We start from the raw sequence: 24583 nt of genomic DNA, 5'->3' as shown, positions 1-24583 counted from the left end.
GCGAAAAGGGGGATTCTTGGACCACAAAAGAGTCTCAGGACTCCCCCAATTCTCAAAAAAAAAATTAGGAAATCATATTTGCTAATGTACAAGAAGTTCAATATAAGCCTTGAGACAAATGCTTTACTCTTTTTTGTGCTATAATTGTGAGGTATTGCGGGAAATCAAATCTGGTCATAACATAAAGAACACAAACCAAAATAGTTAGGTCAATTTTAAGGGTCCTAAAATATGGTAGATTGATGGAAAACTCTTAGTTACGACGAAAAAGATCTATTATAATTGAGCGGAAATTCAGCATTTCCTCAATGGATTTAGGAGCAAAACCAGGCCTAGTCAACAATTAGAAAAAAAGTAGAAAGGCAGCGGATAAGCCACACTTTAAGAAAGAGCGACAACTGCATTTGTGGGAATCCACTATCCCAGGATGGTCGACAAGTGGGCCGCTCAAGAAATACGTGGCATGGACCAGCAGAATGGTAGTGTAGCCTTCTCGGAAAGTCCTGGAGAGAACTGAAACAAGCTTTTAGAAACCGAAAACGAACTTCAGATGGCAGGCTTGACTTTGGAAACGCCCTTTCATTCATCATTATTTTAGCGATAAATATTATGGTGTTCCATTCGTGGATTAAAACGTTTTTCAGCACTGTTTTGAATGTAATGCTATGCTACTTCACTTTGTACTTTAGGGTGCCCCAAAGATGTTCAATGGGGTTCACATCTGGGGACTCGGCTGGCCCATCTAACAAGACAATGTTATTCTCCCTAGACCAACTCATTACGGTGGTGACTTGTAATTGGTTAAGTTAACTTGTTAGCTTTTAACACCATTCATCAAGTCGGTGTTACGAAAATATGCGTTTATGAAGGCATCAAGCCAGTTTATATACTTTTCACTGTTTATCCGACCATTTCCCCGATACCACTAACACACATAGATTTTAACAGCATAAAACTCTGCTTCCTCCGTGCCTAACAGTGGCCGTCTCGCGATCCAGATAATATTCATCACCAACGCGACGTCTCACAAAAGCCACACTCGACGTTTTTATGCCTACGAAAAAAAAAAAAAACAAACACAAAAATCACCTATTTTCGAATTTGGTCATCATTTTCCTAATTGCAGTTAAGGCATTTAAAAGGGCGACGTAATATTAAAAGTTCAACTGGTCGGAATTTCCCGCTGTGCAATGTTGACGTTGTCAAACCCACTCCAAGCGATTATTTTCTGTTCTGCTCCAAAAGCTACGGTTTTTCTGGCTCCATAGCCGCTAAAATCCTCTTCGGCAAGTCTCTTTCTTGCGGTACGGGCACTCAGCTCGTTAGGCTTATGCGAATTCCTATGTTTGTGCCGCCATTTTCAAGATCCAGTGCGGACTCACTCATCGGTATAGGCACGTGAATTTTATATAATGACACGTGAGGAATCGTAGAGCCCAAAGGACATTTGGATTTATTCCACTTTAGTTTTATTGATTCTATCAAGAATACTACGCCCGCTTCAGTCAAATTTTGACTGACGAGCACACATTCGAGTTGTTCACTACTCCACGCTACAGCCTCCCCTCGAGAAATTCAAATCGTTGCTTCTTTCACAAAGTATCCGGAAGTCGGATCACAAATTTTTAAACGGAATGTAAGTTCCTTAAGTCACAGAAAAAATATACGATGTTTCGTTTCTTGCCCACTGCTTTTATTTGCCGAGAATTCACACTGAAAGTTGGAAAGTCGAAAGAGATAGGAAGAAATGTGGCGAATTCGTACTGGACAGCTGCGACGACGTGTTGAATGTCCATTTTGGGTGACGGCTGGAACAGAAGAGACCGGTTGTTCTCCATGCGGTCCTTCCGTCTCCAAACAACGGGGCCTTTTCATCGTCGGCTCTCCATTCTCGTGGCGAGTTCTAAAAAGCCGCGGGGAGCGCAACAACATTCGAAATAAATGTTATTAATCCTGCTGCGTCACAGACCCCCCTCAAATTCCCCAGGACGACTAGCACAGAGACGTACAAACACGTATCGACCGAGCGCTCTGATGGAGCTTCAATATTTATGGGCGGAAATTCATGGTCAATTTCGAAAGTCAGTTGGACAGGTTTTGAGAACGAGACCTGTTACACTTTTTGCAGCACACATTTTTAGCATCCACTACTCTATGTTTTACCGGGTATCAAACATGTTATTAGTTTCGAAAAGTACTAATTGACTCGTTTGATTTGATACGCCACACGACCAAAAAACTTACATCCCCCCTTATACATGTATGAGGAGCCCCTCCCCCTTAAACTCAACAGAAAATGGCGCCATTTGCTGTATGTAAAGAGGTTCAGAGACCACATGTTCTCACTAAATTTCATGACCATTGGTTTAACCATTTTCAAGGCAATTGGGTGTGACAGACAGACATACATCGAATCGATTCTAATAAGGTTTTGTTTCACATAAAACCTCAAAAAAATAAGGAGAAGACCCTTTCGTTGTAATGAGATTATAAACGCTCTTGATTTCAAAGAATGTGTTGAAAGATACATTGAAATCAACGAAATTACATAAAATAAGTCGGGAAACCGGAAGCTTGACGCTTCAGGTATAAAAGGTTTTGTGTTTCCCTATGTGAGGAGCATAACGTCCATTGGCTGATAACATTGACCCCACATATTTAAATCACTCAGTTCTGGGCAGGTTATTGCCATTGCCAGAACTGAGCTATTTAAATATCTCGAGGGGCAGCTTACTGCCATTGCCAGACCTCAGCGATTTAAATCTCTCGAGTCAATGCTATCAGCTTGTTTTGTTTTACACAAAACCTTAAAAATGAGGAGAAGACCCTTTCGTTGTTCAAAGAATATGTTGAAAAATGCATTGAAATCAACGGAAATTATATAAAAACAATACAAACTGATAAGGATTAATCAAAATGAAGAAAAAATATTGTTTTTTTTTATTCAAACTTACCGAACCTTTAGTTCCCTCGTAGAAGCTGAAGTATGTAGCTAGCGTAGAGGCCCGCAAGCGTGTGTAAAATGTGTTAACAGATTATTAAGCACCTGATTTTTCCTTTGTTTCGGGATTTTGGAGAAGGTCGGCTCCTCCCGCACGATGGATCAATTTTATATTATTTATTCGCGGCTTTGAGGACTTAATCACGATCATCGCTGGTTAAGGGTCGCATAGTGCAGTCCGCTTTAGATATCAGATTGATGAAATATTATTAAGATGGCGTTCCAGGTACGTTTCCCCTGTCCATATTTCTGAACTAGTTAGCTAACTATTTAATCAACGAACATTTTTGTACAACTGCAGATGTAGTTCTACTCCATTAGTTACCAACAAAGCAGCTTGCGTTGGCCACCATCAGAAGACAAGCAGCTATATACAAAGGGTTAGAATAAAAGTGACAGCGTTTTGTTGAAAGTCTATTAAGCTGAGACTAGCATTCCCTCCGAGGAGTGGATGAAAAATCACTATTGGCAATCACATATTTTGGGTAGAAAGAAGCCACCATTTGTTTTGCTTCTCTCCCAATTGAAAATGATGTTTAAATAGAAAACAGACAACTACGAAAGAGTTGCATTGCTGCAACACTAGGTTGAATATTCAGTGGCAACATTTCATCAAGGTTGAAAAATACTGGGCTGGTATCAGTTTTGTTAATCCAATCTGCTACCTCCTAGCGAATCAATGATTTCTACTAAGTAATTTTGAAAATTAATGGATATAAACATTTTGCAATTGTTGATTTATCTTAATTTTATATCGTTATTTAGAATATAGTAACATCTATTTTCATGACAGCCTGACTCGTTTATATTTCCAAATTTATCCTCTCATCTAAATATAAGCAAATTGTTTTTCGTTTGTAGAATATATCACACAAATTCTGCATGTTGTGCAATATTAAGTAGACTGTAAACTACAGTTTCTAGCCATAAAAAAAACCATTGAAATCACACGCAGACTCAACTTTAAATTAGTACTTTGCCATCTTGGAAGCGTTGTCACAACTTTGGGAATTTAGAAAACATTGAAATATACTTTTCACCGCGATTTGTAAAGATTGTAATCGTTATTTTCCTTTACTACCACTTCAAAATGTTGATCTCAATTACGATCTGGGGCGTTTTTTTTTTCGATGCAGTACAATTACTCATTTTCTGTTTTTTCAGCGTTTGCAGATCTAAGACTACATTTCATTGGAATACACGCTTTCAATAGAAATTGCAAATATATTCACTTCTAAATGGCACAATTTTCATATTTCAATAATTTCATTTTGCTTCTGCTAAACGTGAAATGTCAGCAGAGTAAGCCTCATACGTAGTAAGTTCCCTAACTTGCCAATATGCAGTGCTCAAGCGCACTCTCACTCATAATAGACCAATTATCTTGTTTCCATTTGTTGACTATTCACTAAACTTCAATACCTAGAAAAATTCTCTCCTAAAACTTAATATCGTACGGACTTATAATACAATTTACGAAAATACAATAGAAATTAAAAACTATACAATATATAAGTCTATACATCACACTTTTGAGTAGAATTAGAACTAGAAAAAATGTTAATTTCTCTTACGATTGACTTTTACGCAATTATATGACTGTTCTTATTTAAATCGGTTAAAAGATTCGTATCTAAGTCGTCGCCGTCCAGCAAATCTGTTGTAACGTCACCGTTTATAAGATTACCGCTGCTGTCATAGACGCCACCGTTCAACGAGAGTGCATCGTGTGCTCGCCCGTTGATGTGACGATCGTCCAACATTGTGGGAGGCAAACGATCATTGATGAACGTGTCTCCGTTGACAATATGTGGAGCTTCACTGAACTCGTCTAATTCATCCATTCCTGTAAATATATTTGATAAGGAGTTAGTTCATGCTTAATTTCTATGCGGAGTTAAGTTTTCACGAATGAAGAAGGGTGACCTCAATAATGTTGGAAAAAATATTGAACTAAACGTTAAAAATCAGTCGGGAGTAATTGACTGTATTCGAGCGCGGAGCCTCACTGATACCTGGTCGCCTCTGTGAGTAAGTTAGACCTTTCCGTGCTACGGGGGGCTATGGCACGGGAGACCTCCTAACCCCCATACTCGTGGGAATCAAATGAGTACCAACAATAAAAAAAACGAAAACCAATAAAGCGGGGCCCCGTACCGCACACAAACTGGTTAATCAAGCGGAGGCCCATCTCCAAAATACCGAGAGCCAGGTGATTACACCCAAGAAGGGAAAAGTTGGTACGTCAAGCAGTGGATCCAAGGTTAACATTTGTATACTGCGTGGACAACAACCAACAAACGCCACTGCTAAAAAGCAAGGACCAGCAAAAGCACGTCTGAAATAAATATATTAAACGTCAGGAAGTAGACAGATTTCAGTAGCACTCAGAACGCAGGACTCAGGAAACCCACTTTCGACCAGGTCTTTCACTCGTGGACTGCGCGATGGAAGATACTGCAGAGTGGATTAGGACCATAGTTCCTAAATTGCCAGGCTTTGAAGGGGCAGAACTGTCAACATGTGCTGGGGATGATATACCAGGAGCACACATGGTGATAGTTTTTGTCCCAAAACCCGCGACGATAGAAACGGAAGATCTTATGGGCCTCCTAATTGCTCAGAATAAGGATCTCCATACGCGACTATGGAAAGTTCTTCAGAAGCAAGGTGGAGGGAAAGGGTAAACTTCTCACGATCGGGGTCGATGACCGACCCATGGAGGCAATCAATCGTCGGAGTTGGCATATCAACTATCGATTTGGCAACACACCCGTGCATGTGCACAGGGAAAAGCCGAGGAAAGACACCTCGGAGGACACACCGGGTGAAAAGCATACCGAGTTCCCCGAAGAAGTCTCGAAATCCACAGAGGCGGAAAGGACTGGATTAACCAGGGAAGTAGACCTACTGCCCAGTGAAGAGCAGAGACTCCTATGGCTCAGGGTGGACTGCGACGCGAAGGAAAGCGCCATGTCGGAGGAAGAGGGCGATACTCCGACAGTGGAGAAGAGCTCCAATCAATAACGGAGCTAAGGGCCAGCACTAAGATAGCCCAGATAAACCTCCACCATGTGAAAGTTGCATCTGCGGTAATTGCAAGGGCAAGTTCCAAGGAGAACATTGGAATAGTGCTGGGGCAGGAGCCCTGAGTGTACCGGGGGCAGATTCGCGGTCTGCAAGGAGGAAGCATGCAGATAATTTGGGACTCCTCTTGTGAAAAACCATAATTGCATAACTGTTAAGCGTAACTTGAAATACATATGTCTTTCAGAGTTCCTGACCGGGGACTTTGTGGTTATCGAAGTTTCGTCGACGAAATGAACAAAAGGGCCGTACGGCCACAGAGCCATTTCTCACTATTGGCTGACGAGATTATCGATCCTGCCGTGGACAAAAACAAACAGCCGCCCAGGAAAATTCAGATATCCCTAAAAACCTTCACTGAGTTACAAAGAGAGACGGTAATAGTGTTACTGAAGTCGTAATTGCAGTACTAGTGCCTCAAGCAAAGGTCCACAATGCCGATCAAGAGATGAAATGCAACAGTACAACGTGGGAGCACCGTTTGAAAGAATAGCCGTCGATATTACTGGACCATTTCCAGAGTCTGAAAAAAGCAACAAGTACGGGTTGATTGCGATGGGTTACTTCAGCAAATGGCCGGAAGCTTATGTATTCCAAATCAGGAAATTATCACCGTTGCCGTACGGTACGTGATCATGAATTGATTACCAGATATGGAGGTCCTCGGAAATTACATTCCGACCAAGAAAGAAACTGTGAATTCGAGATTTTCAGACGACATCCCAGTGCAAGTGGGGATTCATAAAATCAGGACAACAATGTATCTTGCGTAAAGTAGCACATCTTCTTGCTTTTGTTCAGCTTTTGCTTCGTTCACAACCGGGGTCAGCTTACCAGGGGTATGGAGTCTGTGTCTACTGCACTGTGCCTGAACCTTGCGGCCGTACCCCCCTCCCTTTCGGGATGGCTTGTTTTCTGGCTGGGCCAGATGGTAGATTCCTTGCAAGGATGCGTCCTTACAAGTCCCTCACCGGGCGATGCGACTCTAGCTTGTCGGCTTGTTTAACACCACAACCACCTCGAGTCCAACACCAATGTTGAGTTTCGCGCTAGAGCGCCAATGGGCCTTACTCAACCCCGAGGTACGCGTTCGATGTAGATTCCTCGACATCCGGTGCGATCATCCGTTCGACAGCCTTTAGGCTATTCTCATAGATTAAGGAAACGCATTTCCGAGCTTTACCTGGGCTATGGCCCTGTGGCCTCATTAGTCCATTCATTCAATTATCCCACTCTAACTTATAGAATTTCCCTCACTTAATATCCTAGATAAGTTCGTGCATTCACTGACATATTCATTCACTCCCTTTCTCATTCATTCGCAACTTCCAACTCATTTATGTCCAAAACCCTAGAAACCGTTTTACTTTTAAGTACTTCCTTTCATAAATCATTAAACGCGGGGAACATATTCTCCTCCACCAGCTCCTCAGGGGAAACAGGCCATTTCCCAAGCTCCCTTCTACATCTAATTTCCACCCTATTACGCTCATCCTCGTACGTGGGACATTCAAATAGCACGTGTAGTGCAGTCTCTTCCTCACCGCAGTCACTGCTTCTGCTGAGTCCAAATTGGGCTAATTTGTTCCTAAAATCCCCGTGTCTCGTAAGGAATTGACTCACATAATGGTTGATATGGAGCCATTTCATCTTAACTTTCTTTGCGACATCTGGGAAGAAACATTTCGTAACTCTTCCCTTTTCGCTAATATCCCATTCCCTCTGCCATTTCTCCCCTTTTCTTTCCTTCCCTCAAACAGCCTCTTGTTGAAGACTTCTCCTTCAACCGAGAACCTAACTCCCCTCCTAAGCTTATAGGAAAGTGTCTCTCAATTGCCGCAGGTTTTATCCGTTGAGAGAGTCCGGTATGCACCTGTAACTGCCATGAGCACCATTCGTTGGGCAGATCTGACTGGCCCAATATTTGTGTCGCTCGTGAATGGTGTCCACCCTACCGCTCCATACGTTAGGATGGGAACTGACAATCCTCTATATATGATGGGCTTGGCCCTATGACCTAAACCCCAATCAGTGTTTGCAAGTCCAACAAGGTTGCTGAATATCCTTTTGGCTTTGCATGCTGTCTCCATCATACGCCGGCGATGGTTTGTGCTAGCACTCAACCATAACCCCAGGCATTTTAACTCTGATACGATTCGTATCGTATTGCCCTGGATTTTTAAAGTGGGCCATCTGGCCAACTTTCCCTCCAACAGGATTGCCTCCGTTTTATTCGCCAAGAGTTTCAACTTCATTTCCTTGCACCAGGTGCTAACGTATTTCGTGGTGCTTCGAGCAAGATTTTCGATATGTGATCGACTCCTGCCCTCAATGAGGATGAGGATGTCATCCGCATATGCAATTGGAGTAACCTCCACTGCAATGTCGGATAACCCATTTATCAGTCCGGCAAACACCAGGTTCCACAGACTTGGCCCAAGTATGGACCCCTGTGGGTAACCCTTGGTGACTATTTTCTCTTCCCTCTGAAAATTTTCTTCAATTGCTACCCTCGGATTTTGGAGGTAGCTATAGATGAGCCCATACAGTGCAGGTGCACACCCCCCCACCTTCAACTCTTTCAGCACCGCTGGCCACCATAAGTGGCCAAATGCGCCTTCAATATCGAAGGCAATTGCCAAAACATACGGCTTGTCAGTGTCCCGCACAATGCGGTTCATTTCGAAGATGGCATCCTCAGTGCCTTTCTCCCTACGGAATCCAAACTGACTTTGGGCAGCACGAGTCCCGCTCGTCAGTAGTGGGTCGAGCCGATTCAAAATAAGTCTTTCCAGTAATTTGTCCGCTACAGGTAGTAGACATATAGGCCTGTAAGACTTTACTTCTTCCCTGTCTTTACCCCCTTCCTTGTAGATGGCTCTGACTGAGCCAATTTTCCATATATCAGGGAAGACCTCCTCTTCGAGGCACTGATTATACATGTGCAGCATCTTGTGAGGGACTGCCAAAATTGCACGCTTCAAGGTTTCAACCTCAATCCGATCTGCCCCTGGTGCTTTCCCATTTCGGAAGCGGTTAACCGCGTTTAGCAGCTCCGCCATTTCGAATGGTCGTTCACTTTCAACACTTCCTCGTTCATTTTCATTGCGGTGCTTAAAAGATCTCCTGATGGATTGCCTGAGGGCACGCTGAGTTTCCGTGCCCATTTCTGGCTCTTCATCAGGGAAGAATTCATCCAGCATGGCTCTTGCAGTGTCTACCCAATTTCCCGTGTTCCCTCCCACGGGGTTAATTTCACCGAGGGGTTCTTCCCTACGGAGCCAGGGGTATACTGGAACCGGGATAGCTCCTGGACTCTCATACTTCTGATGAACTCCCGTTGTATGTGAGTACAGCTCGGTTGTTTGCGGTTGGCTTCCTAGTGGGAGGTTCATGGGGGTTGTGGTTATGCTCAAGCGGGAAAAGACCTTCGGGCCTCGGCATGGTGTTGCGTTTCAACACGGGTGCCGTACTCCTTAGTTCGGTAAAAATTTAGGTAGGTCTTGCATCCTCCAGTATGAATGCTAAGCCATGCACTTGGTATAGAGTGGTACCGTTGTTGCTCGTTTCAGCGGGGCTCTGCTTGTAGTCACAAAATCAATCCGTGTCTTAAGAAGACCGTGGGATTAAGTAGTCCAGACAGGTGCTCACGTTAAACCCCCAAGGACTTATAGAAATGAAATCAAAAATCATGCGAATATCCTAAATCGAAAATCGAAAGTAGTATAGGTAGACGTCATTTGAATCTTACATAAATGCTTTTACTGTTATAAAGTGACTTGAATTATTTGAAATTCACATTTAAAATAAGAAAATCTTACCTGTATAACTAGTTCCTGCTAAAAGCAAATATTGGCCAGCACGATTAGGCCAGAGTAGTCCTGTCATAACGCAGTACGCTAGGCAATCGGCAGAATTCGTTATTCCTAGCAGAAGTTTATATCGCCACATTGGGCTAACCTGCAACGCTACTATTGCCACAATTGGTAAATAAATGAACCACACTAAGCTAGACGCTCCGAAATGCAATAGAAAGTCTAGTTTTTTCGTTGAATGTTCGTATTTCATGGTGTTGCGTAGCTCCCATAGAAACCACATCATGAAAGCAGTCCTAAGGACGAGAACCGAATATTTAATTTCTCAGGTCAGGATGGGAGTGGGTTGAAATGTACACTTACCTACAACCTAAGACTATCCATCCAGGCCAAGTTTGATACTCGTCTGTGTCCGAAATGACATCAACTTCCGTCTGTGTTCGAAAGAGAATAATTACCTCATCGACAGGTATCAGACAAAACCCAATAACTTACCCTATTCCAAATATATAGGAACACATGAAAGCCACAATATGGAATCCATATCGTCATTAAAATAATCCAACCGGATTTACTAATTTGTTGTCTAGTGACGGCCCAGCCTTTTGCCAATAGTAGTAAGATTAGCATGAAAGACGTCTGCGAAAATTGAAATGTCCAAACTCTAAATCTTAAATGATTGAAACACTTTATCTACTCACCCGACTTAAAATATCTAAAATATCACCAGTCGTTTGTAAATTGGGGTAACCAACTCCATTTATCGCAAAGTTGATTAGATGCGCTGTAATCAATGCTAAGCTAACAAACTCAGTAATCAGACTGAGTGTGAATAGTTTTGTCACAGGATGTTTTTGGATGCGTACAGCATAGATTTGCATGGGAACGAGAATGATGTAGATGAGGAGAAAGACCAGGAACATTTCCAGGATATACTGTTGATCAAAGGAAAAATGGAATGTCAGGGGATTGGATGAAGATTGATTTGGATTGCCATTGACTAAACGAAAGTCATAATGGATTTGTGGTGGATGGCCGAGGGTGCGACTTTGTGCGATTTTATTGGTTGGATGCTTTGTATAGTCATAGTAGTGCCATTTACACGTTGTCGTATTTCGATAGCAAGCCACAATTGAAACGTACCAGAATCTGAAATGAAAAGGAAATGTATTGGTCATTAAGTGTGTTTAGCGTGAGGAAATGGTTTACAGATATTGGTTTATTTCGTTATTAATAGTTTCTATGCAGAAATTTAACACGAACGTACAGAATTGCCTCAATTACTCTCCTAGATTGCAGAAGTAACGAATATAGATCAGAAGCCTCTCCATATCGCGCCCCGGTTTTGTATCCCGATTGCGTCAGGAATGTTTATCGCCGTCATCAGCTTGTCTCGCTGCTCATCACACTTGTACAGCATTAAGTGTAATGATAATAAAACTGGAGCAGCCTCATTGAAATGAAATGATGGAAAGGACAATAATAATAAAAAAAAAAAAGAAAATGTGTGGATATTCTACGCAGGTAGGTATAAGAGGCCATCCTGAGGAGCTCAATTAACGCTGTGATGCGCCGTTGTGATACCACAAACTCTTAAGATCATTACTGCTGGGGTAAGAGCAAGTGGAATAGAGTCCTACCCAGCCCATAGCATTCACGAAGGAAAGCCGGTCTTCCAATCAGCAATCATAAATCTTTCTGAGGCCCTCGAAGAATGGTTAAACAACTGTTCGGAGCGTGCGCTTCTAGCACAAAAGCTCTCGCAATTGGGTTTTGTTATAAGCGGGCCAAATCGTCCTTGACTTTGCACAAGACGCCGTCTGACATAAGAGGCTGCTGCGAGTAGATTCCGCTCCTGACACTCGCCAAAACAGAGCTCCGACTGGGCAGTCCGTTATTTCATTCTCCTCTAAGTTTGAGCGTGCGTTAATGGCAGTTTCATTGTCGGTCAGAATGGCTGTTAGGTTTTGGGCTCGGACCACGTTCCAGCCAACGACAAGCATCCGGCGATTCGGCTACATTGTGCATATCCGAGAAAACCCCGTATCTTTGATCCGTCGGGGAAGAATACAATGTCATAACCTTGCAACACGACACCAGTCCTCAGTCCACAGCAAAATTCCTCGTGAAATTCAGTTTGTATGTGGCGTGGTCCACTGTGAACACCTAGTGTTCCCGAAATATTTCTGTTACTATGGCCGGCTTCGTTGCCCAACCTCCGGACTCACGTAGTCTGACATTTAATGTGGAAACTTAGGGGAATGAGGTGTGGGAGTACATTGACAGCATCTGGCGGGCAGGTTTGCAGATCCCTGGTAACATCTGCACACTCGGTTCTTTGAATCTTAATAAGCTTCGTTCTACAGGGTAGGCCATTTAATGTGGGCCCATCTGGCAACCCTGTAACTTTTGGCAGGAATGTCAGATTGATTAATGACATACCGCGTTTGAAGCGTCAGTCCAAGACAATTTATAGCATGGAGCAGTACACTCCAAAAGGAAGCGCTGAAATAATTCAGCTTTACATTCAAAATAAGCTCTCAATTGTATTAACTCAACGTGCATTTCGTAAAAAAAAAATAAAGTGAAAAGTGCTCCATCTAAAACCACTTTGCAGCATTTATATGCAAAATTTATTAACCATTATTATAGTCGCAGCAATACCGGTCACGCATCCAGACAACCTACAAGACGTTCCGATGAAAATATTGTAGCTGTCCGGGCCAGTATTGAGGAGACTCCGAGAACATCGGGTTATCGCAGTTCCCAGGAGTTAGACATTGCAAGAACCAAACTTAGGCGCATAATTCGTATCGATTTAAAAATATTTCCGTATAAAATTCAATTGGCACAAAAATTAAACCCAGCTGATTATCCGAAACGCCTTGATTATGCCAAATGAGCCGTCGAAATTGTTCGCAATGAACCAGACTTTTGGCGAAAAATCATCATGTCAGACGAGGCACACTTTCAGTTAAATGGAGGCGTAAATAAGCAAACCTGTCGCTTCTACGCTACCAAAAATCCTCAATTAATTGAAGAACAGCCTCTCTTCGATCAAAAAGTGACCATGCGGTGTTTGTGCGGAAAAGGTCATCGAACCGTTCTTTTTTGAAAATGACGAAGGAGCCTCTGTTACTATCAATGGCGAGCGTTATCGGGCCATGATTCGTGATTTTTTCATGCCAATCATCGAAAAAATATGACATGGAAGGCTTCTGGTTTCAGCAGGACGGAGCAACTTGCTACACTTCACGCGCTACAATCGATTTTTTGAACCCATTGTTCCCCGGAAGATTGATATCCAAAAATGGTGATTTTCCATGGCCACCGAAATCAGCAGATTTGACGCCACCAGACTTTTTTCTGTGGGGCTATCTGAAATCCAAGGTATAGATCAACAATCCAAGGACTCTAGCTCAACTCAAAAACAACATTCGCCGCGAAATAGCCGGCATATCGGCCGAAACATTGGCTAAAACGATGGAAAACGCTAAATAAAATAGCACATTTGGCCACCAAGGCCAAAGGCAAACATTTGAAAGATATCATTTTCAAAAAATAGCTGGAACAGATCTTGTTGAACTAAAATAAATGATTTTTAATATAAACAGCAGAAAAAATGTTTTATTTTTCATGTTTTTCCCAGAAACAAATGGGCACCATATTAAATGACCTACCCTGTATTTTACTTTTTCTCAGCTCCTGTCACCACGTAATAGAACCGCACGTTAGCGTGGAACTAACTGCGGCTGTGTACATCCAGAGAACCTTCCTCCGCCGGAGACCCTATTTCCTTACCAGGGTCCTCTTGCTGACGTATAAGGTTATACATACATGCCTTTTTAACACTCAGTTCTATTTCAATCTCCAATTTAATTTAGGATCCAGGATCACACCCAGATACTGTATATTGGAGGAAAAAACCGTTGTTGAATGGTCCCTCTATATTCAGGTAGGCAGCGAGAGTATATTGGTTGTATTGTAGCGACCGCTCAACCGAACTAATTACCTCGTGAAGAGCGGTTTCTTTACCTTTGAAGTAGGCGTGATGAGACTTGGGGAAGGGCGTTCTCTCCATAATTATCCTTAAATGGAAGTCCTGGACGCGCTCTAAGGTCTTCACCACGAAAGAGGTAAGGCTGATTGGTCGAAAGTCCTTTGCGAACTCATGGGCACACCTGCCCGCTTTTGGTATGAAAACCACGCGCATCCATCTTCAAGAGTGTGGTACGTATCTCAAAGAAATGGAGCTTTGGTAAATTTCGACAAGCCACGGTACAATTATTCCTTGCTATTTCTGCAACATGACTGGCATTTTGCTACCTGTGCGTGAAGATTCATATGCGGAGAAGCTTTTTATAGCCCGGCCGGTTTTATGGCCGGTAATTACCGATTTGATCATCTCACACTACTGGGTCTGCATACGCTTTAAGCAAGACTTTGTGTCAGAATCCTTCTCGCTGGCGAGAAATCGCGTCTGAACTATGATAGCAGCTCAGATTCGATCTGGGAGCCTTCCGGTTTTTTTAAGAAAGGATGGAGTCTTATGTTCCTTCGCCAGAATCTCACTGAGTCTCGCAGATTCGCTGGTGCTTCTAATGTTCTGACAATAGTACAATCTTGGGGATGGCCGACTCGTACCTCAGACACTCCTTGCAAGGCTGCCAATATTTGTGCTTGTAGCAGATGTTGAAGAGCTCCCTGGTCAGCTTCCTGAGACTACAGAGATCTTCATTCCACTACAGTGGCAATATTTTCTTACTATACTCAGAGGCCATGCCTTACCCGTACGTGCATTGCATGAGAAGTGAATTAAATTTCCGTGATTCGATTGAATCACAAGTGGACATTCAGTTAAATCAACACACGCATTTATTGTTTGCAATTTAGTTGGAATAGAAAAAAATAGATGACAATTTAAAAAATAAAAGCATTTACTTCAACGCTTCAACGCGAGATGGTTTCATTGAATGAAGGTTGATTCCACAAATTAAAATTTTTTAATACTCACGGGCACAAAAATATGATTAGAGACTGGAGTTACTCAAGCGTGAGACCATAATTAGGGTCTTATCTTACTCAAGCGAGCACATGCTATGATTTGCCGACAGTGATATTTAGTTAATTTTGAAAGTTGCTTAATGTGAATGTGTTTGCAATTATGTACATCCAGACAACCGTGATAATCGCTTTTTCGCTCATCAGATTTTTATTTTTGAATCTTTTAGAAGAAAAGCGAAATAATAGTGTAAGAAGGTTCGTCTATTAAGCTTATGTGGACATTTGCCTCAACCCAATTAGTATTCTCCTGTTAAACTAAACACATTTCAAAAAATATTGAACAACTCTCTAAATTTTTGACGTTTCAGACAAGCCCTAACTATGTTGGATTTAATACGGTGGAAGAAACTTTAAGACCATTTAAGTCTAACATAGTTAGGGCAGGGATATTGAATGAAGATGATAATAGTTGGCGCAAAACATCGATTAGTCGGAGATCCTGCCAACTGAAGACGACGGACAAATACTGGCAACCACCAAGTATTAGAAGAAACAGTCCGTGCAATTCATCGGCTCATAAGTTGTCAGGAGTCGGCGGAATTACATTATATGATTCATCAACTTATGCTCAAGGTGTGGGACAGCAAATCAATGTCTGACGATTGGCAACGAGGCACTATCTGTCCCATACATAAAAAGGGGGATATCATGCGGTTCAGCTATTATAGAGGTTCGCGTGGCTGAGTACCGTCTATAAGATATTCTCCACTATCTTTCTAGGTCAGATGAACGCCCAGAACATCATTGGCCCAAAGAGGCTTCACTCCAGGCAAATCAGCGACAGATAAGATTTTCTCTGTGCGGCAAGCGATGGAAAAACTGTTGGAATATGGACATCAGATGCACCATCTTTTCATCGACCTTAAGGCCGCCTATGATAGCATAGCCAAGGTATACGGCCATGAGAGAATTCAGTATCCCGGCGAAATTGATAAAACTGACTAGGCTGACCAATGTATGAGGCCAGATAAAAGCAGCAGGATCACTTTCGAGACCATTCGATATCAACAACGGTCGAAGACAAGGAGATGCCTTATTAAGGGTCCTCTTTAATCTGATCCATGATGCAGAGGTAAATGTGAGAGGCCTCTTTCAAGTTATGTCCTCATGTACTCCTCGGAGACCTGGTTTCTTAGCAAGAAAAATTCCGAACTTTTGGCTGAAGAATTTTTGGCCCCGTACATGAAGATGGACGATTCCGTAGCCTGCATAACGACGAAATCTATGAGCGATACAATGACCGTCCGGTTGTGGATAAAATCCGGCTCAATAGGTTGCGGTGGGTAAGTTATTTAACCCGTACGGATGAGGATGATACAGCCCGGAAAGTCTATAAGGGCAATCTCTATGGTAGAAAAAGGAGCGATGGCGCCAGGACACTAGACAGCTTTTAGGGATATCGAATTGGTGGACCTCGATGCAAAACCGGGATGTCTGGAGTTCCTTATTAAGGCAGACCTAGACCGGATACCGGTTATTGCTGGTGATAGTTAGGACTATAGTTGCATGTAATTTTCAGGTTGGCAGTCATTTTAAAATTCATAATCACAGATTTATATAGGTTTAATTTTCTCATTTTGGTTGCGACATAGAGCGTGGACGTGCTTTTCTACCTAGACGCTTCAGACAGCGATTGACTGCCGCTTTACGCATCAAACTACTGTTGAAACTAAGCAAAAACTATCCACAATCCATAAAGCGACCTATAGTACCCTCAATGTTACCAAGCTTAGCAAATCTTTCATTAATCGTCATGCTTAACTGTGGAATGATGATGCCCAAAAGGTCTGTGTTGTGCGACTTTCACAAATTTCTTGAAAATAAAACGATGAAATGAAAATAAAGCGCTGAAATGCCATCCTTCCCTATTTTCTTCCCAAAGATGCGGGAGAGAAGAAGGGACACACTTCTCCTCTCTCGCGACTTTTATTCAACTTTATTCACCTCGGCGGTACATAAAAACATGCACTACAAAAGAACTTTCTTTTCTTCAGAAATGTCATTCGCCTCGCCCATTTTAAGGGTCTGCAAACCTTCTCTTCAATATTCATTTTCTCCTTTTTTTAGACAGATTTTACCGAGGCTTTAATCGTTCCTCTCTTTTCTTTTTTCATGGTTGAGTTCCTTATTGATATTTTCCCAGTTAACTCTGAACAATACATCATCCTTTCGGTAAGCATAATTTTCAATAAAAGTCTTGGCGATTACTCATCCTCACTCTTAATGTGGCCTTACCCTTAGCTTTAAACTATTGTCCTATTTCCTCCCTTCCTGCTGTTTCAAAAATCTTGGGAGATACGTCAACGATTGGTTCATCCCGCACTTCGGTCATCTCACAGCGAAAGAGCAGTATGGTTTCGTCCTCCCTCGAACCTACTCAGTTTTACCAACACTTTTCATTAATGACCTTCCCCCTTTTTTCACTCACCCGTGTTTTCTTCTACGTAAGCGCTCTTAAAGTGATTCGTCCCTGATTCGCCTTTGCTGGACCGAGCTTTCTTGCAAACTAATTTGAGAGATATGTGGACGATGAACTGGCAATCAACAAAAAGCAAGGCGTACAGAAAAATATAATTCCCCATGGAGATCCAAAAAGAAAGCGAGATACCTTCCCTGGATTTAGAAATAATTCGGAAACGACGGCATTGTGAATTCAACATTTACAGGAAACCAATCCAAACACAACGGACCATTATATATACCTGTCCTACCTTAAATCACAATTTTCACTACAGGGTGACGGCATATAATTTAATGACGGTCGCAACGTCGCTCAGCGAGGAGAGAAGACAATAAGAAACAAAGTAAATCCTCCATACGTCAAAGAAAAACTGGTACAGTAGAGACATAATCGTGAATCGGTTCAAAAGAAACCAGACCAATACCGCTTTATTACTCGCAACCACATAATCCCGGCCACCATCAGGGAAAGTATTCGACTTGAGGTCATCGCGGAAACTGGTGACCGAGACTCGATGGGGGCAGAGGCGGTTGCATCAACAACACCACGCCGCACTGCAAGCAACAGTTTCAGTACTCGCCGAAGCACTCTTCTCCACCGTCCAGCTGAGGTTTCCGCTAAGGTTCAGGACAAATTCCAAAGAACGTGTATAGAATTCTCGGTAATGGATCCTTTGCTCTTTTCTAAAGTGGGGGTGTAGAATTCTCAGAAATGGATCCTTTGCATAGACCAGGTATTCCCAGGCTCTATGCATCTCCAGCAACTCCGGGAATTCTATCTTAAATCAATGCGATTGCATCTCGACTGTGTGCCGATATGTCACTGCTGCAACTACAATCATTTGTGTATTGTGGTGAGTTACGGCTGTCAGATTGCACGGTCAGAAGATTCGCTTTCGTGTTATTGGTTTGAGGGACCGAAGAGATTCACCATGGAAAATTCATCTGGAACGTTGGCGGGACTCACTAAGGCAAGATATTGTTAGACTGATTTCAGCAGACGGGTGAGAAATAAAGTGCAGAGGATTTACCGAAAATATGCCATCCCTAGTGAGACACCCGTAGTTGAAATTTTGGACACACTAAAGCAGAAACTTTCTGTCATATGCAGCCGGTTACGACGGTATGGCGAAAGTCACTCCAGAAGTTTCCAGAATGCAACATACCCGAGGAACCAGCGGAGCTTTTTCAGATCTCTCAACGAATCCCAACAAAGCGTCCAGACAGTGCACTATTCGGTAGCGGAAACGAAAGAATACTGGGGTGGACTTTGGGGGTTACCCGACCAGTATGCTGGGTGTATCATCGCCGAAGGCACCCGCCATGTCAATACGCCTGGTATGAATTTTGCGGATGTTACCGAAGAGAAAGCTCGACGAGCAATAAACACCTCGAAGAACTGAAGGCGCCCAGATCTGGATCGGGTGCAGAATTTCTGGTATAAGAAATTTACAAGCGTACACAGCCGGTTGGCACACAGCATAAATTAGGTCATGAGTCGGCGGGAGGAATTTCCTCCCTTCCTCACTGCGGGGATTACCTACTTTATCCATAAGAAGGACGCGGTGCAGGACCCCGCAGACACAAGACCGATTACTTGCTTACCAACCCTCTACAAATTCATAGCGCCCATTATTAGTGGAAGGGTCAATGCGCACCTCGAGATCAACAACATTCTGTCCGAGGAGCAGAAGGGCTGCCGAGTTGCAAAGAGCAACTCATTATCGACTCGGTAGATGTAGGACAAGCAACTAGAGTTACAGAAACCTCTTTAGTTCCTATATCGATTATGCCAACACTTTCGATAACGTCCCGCATCCCTGGCTAATCGATGTTCTTCATCTGTATCCCGTTGATCCGAAACTGGCGACAATCATGGAAGGGTGGCATATCAGCTTATCAGTGCCTACATCTGAGGGTACTAATACCTGAGAACCCATCCGTATACGGAGGGACATCTTCCATGGGCATTCATTGAGTCCCCTTTGGTTTTGTATGGCACTGAACCCCCTTTCATGGCTACTGAATGATGATAGAGGGCATAGTTTTGCAACAAAGTATGGCTTACGTGCTAAATGTGTACTGACACACTTGTACTTAGATGACATCAAGCTGTATGCTGGTACTGACCGACCTCCTGTTGCGGATAGTAGACATGTACCCGTGAGATTCAGATGGAATTTGGATTAGACAAGTGTCGAAGCTCATCACGAGCCGGATGCCGAACATAGCATTGGTGACCTCCACATCGAAGCTATGACCGAAACAGGCTTCTACAAGAACCTAGGAATTCTGCAACGAACCCATGGTCGATTTGGGGATCTGAACGATGCTCGCCTGACTAAATTTCTGCGACGTGTAAAGCTGGTACTGAAATCGCATCTTTCGGGGAAGAATAAAATAAGCGCATTGAATGTATTCGCTATCCCCTCACTGGCTTATGTATTCGGAATATTGCCGTGGACGAAGACCGATCTGGAAAACGCCCAGCGGCCGATACGGGCAACTACGTCCAAATTCTGAATGCATCATCCAACCTTGGCCGTGGAGCGGATGAACCTGCCTCGTGACATCAAAGGTACCGGCGTGGTTAACATGGCGGCACAACTTCATCCCCAAATCGACTCGCTGCGCGCTTATTTTTACAGCAAAGAGCAGGCGAGTCCCTTGCATGCAGTTGTCTGTAAGGCAGACTGTGGGGTGAATCGGACCAAGAGCGGATCGATGAATGGAAGCCGAAGGTAATGCACGGTAAACACGTGAATTGTCTTTGGCAGCCATTTGTCGAACAGATGGCTGTGTGCTGGGGAGCTCTTTGCTGAGACGGAGGGATTCATCTGTGTCATTAAAGACGGCGTGGTCGCCACCCGAGCTTATAAAAAGCTCATCATGAAAAAGCGGGTGGAGAACGACCAGTGCAGAATGTGTGGTTCGGCGTTAGAGAGGTTGAACCACTTCATTTCTGGGTGCACTGCAATGGCACCGGTGCAATACACAAACATGCATAATGCTGTGTGTAAGGTGATCTATCAAAACCCTGCATATATGCATGGCCTAATCACGGGAACATATCCGGTTTACTGATATGAGGCGCAAGCAGTACTTGATAGTTCTGCTTACAGCATGTATTGGGACCGGCAAGTTCTGACTGATCGCCATACTCTACATAACAAGCCTGACGTACTGCTAGTTGACAAGACGGGTCGCTCCGTGTATATTATTGATGTTGCTATCCCCCATAATAGCAACATTGAACGGAAATACGTGGGGAAGAAGGTGAACTATGAGCCATTGGCTCGGGAAATCAAAAAAATTTGGCGTCTCGAGCGGGTGGTTGTAGTTCCCATAATATTGTCAGCTACAGGTATTGTACCTAAATCCCTCACGGCTTCCCTTGATATCTTGGGACCTTCGAACAGTCTGGTTCAAACCATGCAGAAGTACACCATTCTGCATACGTGCTCGATGTTGCGGGGAGTTCTCGACGGATTCTCCCATTGATCTACCACCGGCCACCACCACCAGGGCCCCTTTAATTTTTAAGTAGGTAGAATCCTCCGAGCAGCACAATAAGAGTATTAACTTCCAATAACTAATTTGAAAACATGTTTACATAAAAAAAGCTTCGTCAGAAGCTGAAATGTTCAAAACATCGCTCTCGTTTGAGGTCTGTTAATACAAAAGTCTGTCAAACGTAACAATCTCAAGAGTCAGTTGCTTGTGAAATCCAAGAGCTTTGTTTAATTCGTGACAAATGTCTTTGATAAGTATGAAGCAGAACTCATGTCGTAATTTCTGCAAAACACTGATAAGAGCGTGGAGCTCAGAGATTAGTGCAGGCGCCCTTGTTTCATTCCATTACTTTTGCCTCAACGAAGAATCATTTGCTGAGAACATGCCTGTGACCAGTTGGAGTGTTTTATTATGAGTAATATGGTAATTTGCAATCGTCCAACTCTATTCGGATTTTTATTTAGAAATAATAGCGATTTCGAACGGCTGAGTGACTGCGGAAAATATTTGCTTTGTGAGTGATGCGATAACGACCGGTTTATGAACTCAAGCAAATTGTTTCATTGCTGTGACAATAATTTGCGTATTTTTTTCAATTCAATTGAATAAATGTTCCAATGCGAAACAGAAAAACAAAAATATTAATCGCGCTTGAAGTGCTTTTTTATAATTGATTAAGACGTCTCCAAGTGGACCGATTGGACTCGCTTATGGAGGTTGCGATTCCGATGAAGTGGGAGGTCTAAGAGGGAGGGATTCACCGTAGCTGACATCGCATTTTAAGGGCAATAAGAAACCCATGACTTCCTTCAATGATCATAACCTCCTCCGTTTATTGCTAATTAAAAATCCAAAACAAGATAAGAAACGAATCGCGATATAATTGTCATTGTACGTACGCTGAACAGACTCTGATACGAACAAGTGATAAATCAGAGCAAGTCATAATTGACGTGGTGGAACCGTTGTCTTCGTTATCTCCGCTTCTATCACAAAAAGCTGAAATTACCCAATTGAATCTGGGGAGCTCACAACCCATCGATTTTGCAGCTGTAACGCTTGGAAGCGAGCAAGACGCTGAGTGCAATTCGCTGTCGAGTGACCCAGTATCGGGTTCAATTGGAGACTGGGCATGGAGTACGTGAAATCGAAAGCACACGCTCGACAACCGGTTTCATTTGTACTCGGCCAGGCTCAAGTGCCGTAGCATTGCATAAATCTAATTCAGATATAAGAAGCGCAAAAAAATCGAATGGAACATGGAACATTAACTAAGCATTTCGAGCTCGAGATTTTTACATAATTTAAAATGCACATGAAATCTCGAGGAGAAGCCGGTGGGGAAGAGCCAGTGCACCTTCACTTTCTATCCGAACGCCTGGACTGGATGAGATTGGAAGTTCAGGGTTCGGTGGCTGTAAACATGAACTTGCCCACTCGAGGTTCGTTTATTTGTTTTGACGATGAAAGTTGCCCGGAGCGTAACCGGAGAATGTTATGTTCATGTTGTCTGCATGAAATTATACTCCATAAAGCGGAAATAAAGGCCAAGTGAATCCAATTGTGGGACAGTGACTTCCGGCCACCACTTCGAGTGAATTCCAATTAGTCTAAGGAACTGAAATTTTAGTTAAAAGATCCACTCTCCGCTCGCGAGTCATTGCTTCGCACCGCTGCCCCTGGCCCAAAACAAACGGCGAAATGAATGTTTAATTACCTGGGCTGGAACAGATCACTTATGACATAAGTGAATTGGTTTCCGGGCACAACGTTCCCCGGGGAATCCTCATCCTCGCACAGCTTGCCCCGGGCACAGGGTATCCTCCGCAAGTAATCCGCCTTGGCGTGGGTATTGCAGACGCTATCGTAGGCATACTGTCCGACACGTGCGAACATCCGCTGGCAGGCCATGTCCCTGTTGGGATACGACTGGTTCCCGTAGAACTCCAGGAGGCTGGCCTTGTCCAGCACCGCGAACGTGATGGGCACTTGAAACGCATCCTGCGACGTAATGTTACCGTAAATGTAGCCGAAGGAGTCGCGTTGCGAGTGCCGTTCTGTCTTCTGGAAACCAAATTTCACGATAAACTTGAAAAATTCGTCCGTGCGAAAGGTGCCCGTAATATGAGTCGAATCACCCAACGAGCTCAGCTTGAGGACCACGAAAGCGAGCAGGAGCCGCGACATTGATGCCATTCCGGGCATTTTCCGCGGCGAACGTTCACAAACACTTTTCACACACAATTCGCGTTCTGTCAAAAACCTCCGTCGTCCGCACAATAGTCAAATCAAAAATAAAATAACAGAGGAGCAGAATGGTGGTGGATGCACGTAGTGCTGTCCTGCTCGTGTACGTGTTGTGTTGTCAACTGTGGCGTGGTTACTCACCACCGCGGTTGACGCATGGAATTCACCAAGGTAACTGTCGCGGGAATGGATGCAGGGACTTTCTAATGAAAACCGTTACGGAATACGTTGGGAAGGAAGATGACGTCTATTATGGTTTCGTGAAGTTAATATATTTCTCATCGCAATTATTTAAGATTTAGCTATGCAATTAAATAGAATTAAAATTTTGTTTAACAAGAGATGGATTTCTAAGTTCACCACCCATTTATTGGCGAACCGGACCAGTTGGAAAGCAACATGCTTTCACGATTGTGATCCATGGAACCCTCATCCTTGGGCAAGCACCCAGCTGCAAAATTTATGATTTGCGGTTTCGTCCAGGACAGAGGCAACTCATCAGACGCTGCCTCACCCTGCTCTGGGAGCAGCGTGTCCGAAGTGGTTACAAGATGGTATTTGCTCCCTTTCATTCAGTCAAAATCACGTCATGTGTATGGATTATAAGGGACACAAATCCGCCTTTAAGTAAATGGCGGACTTAGGAATCCCTCGATTTTTAAACAAAATTTTTGTTTAGCCTCGGCAGGCTTAGGCCTAAAAAAGGCGGATTTGTGTTCGTTGCAATTCATACACAGGACGTGTTTTTGAATGAATAAAAGGGAGCAAATACCACCTTGTAACCACTACGGCCACGCTACTCCCAGGGCAGAGGTGAGGCAGTATCTGATGAGTTGCCTCCGCCAAGGACGAAACCGGAAGTCATAAATAAAATTCTACTATGATGAAGTTTATGCGTCCATGATAATAACATTAACATTGCAGTTAAAAAGATAACGTTGTCTGTTTTTCTGCCCACCTTGTTTGTTGTTTGTTGTTTTTTTTGTAAGATGATGGAAATCTTTAAAAGATATTGGCCTGGACATGCCTGCGTGGGGAATTTTTACCCAGGGCAGGACGGAAGAGAGAGATCTCCGACTCAGGAGGAAACGCTCGCGCAGAACCAGCACTGACTTCTGCCGCGGAAGTGAAAAGGTCATCTTGTCAGTCGTGATGAAACGCTGACGGTGCTGTCGAAGTGATGACCGCTGGACTGGTGGAATAGACCGAGACATATCCGATATAGAAGGCGCCGTGGTCGTCGAAGGTTCTCGGTTTGGCGTCGTGGATGGTCCTTGGGTTTCAGAAGACGCCTGACTCGACGATGAGCATGGTGCTGATGGTGTCGAAGGATATGCTGTGTGGACTACCTGGTTCATGTGAGCTGGTTTGTCGAGATTGTTTTCTCGACACCATT

At 43.4% G+C, this 24583-nt stretch overlaps 1 protein-coding gene across 1 annotated transcript; it reads right to left on the bottom strand.

Moving 5' to 3' along the window:
* Positions 1-3695: 3695 nt before the first annotated feature.
* LOC119653691 (transmembrane protein 145) lies at positions 3696-23316 on the bottom strand. Its single transcript, XM_038058561.1, has 6 exons — positions 22658-23316; positions 10605-11052; positions 10399-10542; positions 10267-10337; positions 9910-10199; positions 3696-4847 (listed from the first exon to the last, which is right to left on the bottom strand). Exons 1-6 carry the CDS (start codon positions 23143-23145, stop codon positions 4585-4587), a joined length of 1704 nt encoding a protein of 567 aa, XP_037914489.1. The 5' UTR covers positions 23146-23316; the 3' UTR covers positions 3696-4584.
* Between the last annotated feature and the right edge of the window lie 1267 nt (positions 23317-24583).

The sequence above is a fragment of the Hermetia illucens genome, chromosome 4, assembly GCF_905115235.1.
Source record: "Hermetia illucens chromosome 4, iHerIll2.2.curated.20191125, whole genome shotgun sequence".
Classification (NCBI taxonomy): domain Eukaryota; kingdom Metazoa; phylum Arthropoda; class Insecta; order Diptera; family Stratiomyidae; genus Hermetia; species Hermetia illucens.
Note: the sequence above shows the minus strand (reverse complement) of the source record. Positions and strands in the feature narration are given on the sequence as shown.

Bases quoted from the DNA above. Each gene is read 5' to 3' on its own strand.
- LOC119653691 (XM_038058561.1), bottom strand. From the start codon at position 23,145: ATGCCCGGAATGGCATCAATGTCGCGGCTCCTGCTCGCTTTCGTGGTC. The intron at 11,053-22,657 runs GTAATTAAACAT...TTTTCATTTCAG, and splicing joins AGTGATCTGTTCCAGCCCAG to ATTCTGGTACGTTTCAATTG. The intron at 4,848-9,909 runs GTAAGATTTTCT...ATATATTTACAG, and splicing joins AGCAGGAACTAGTTATACAG to GAATGGATGAATTAGACGAG.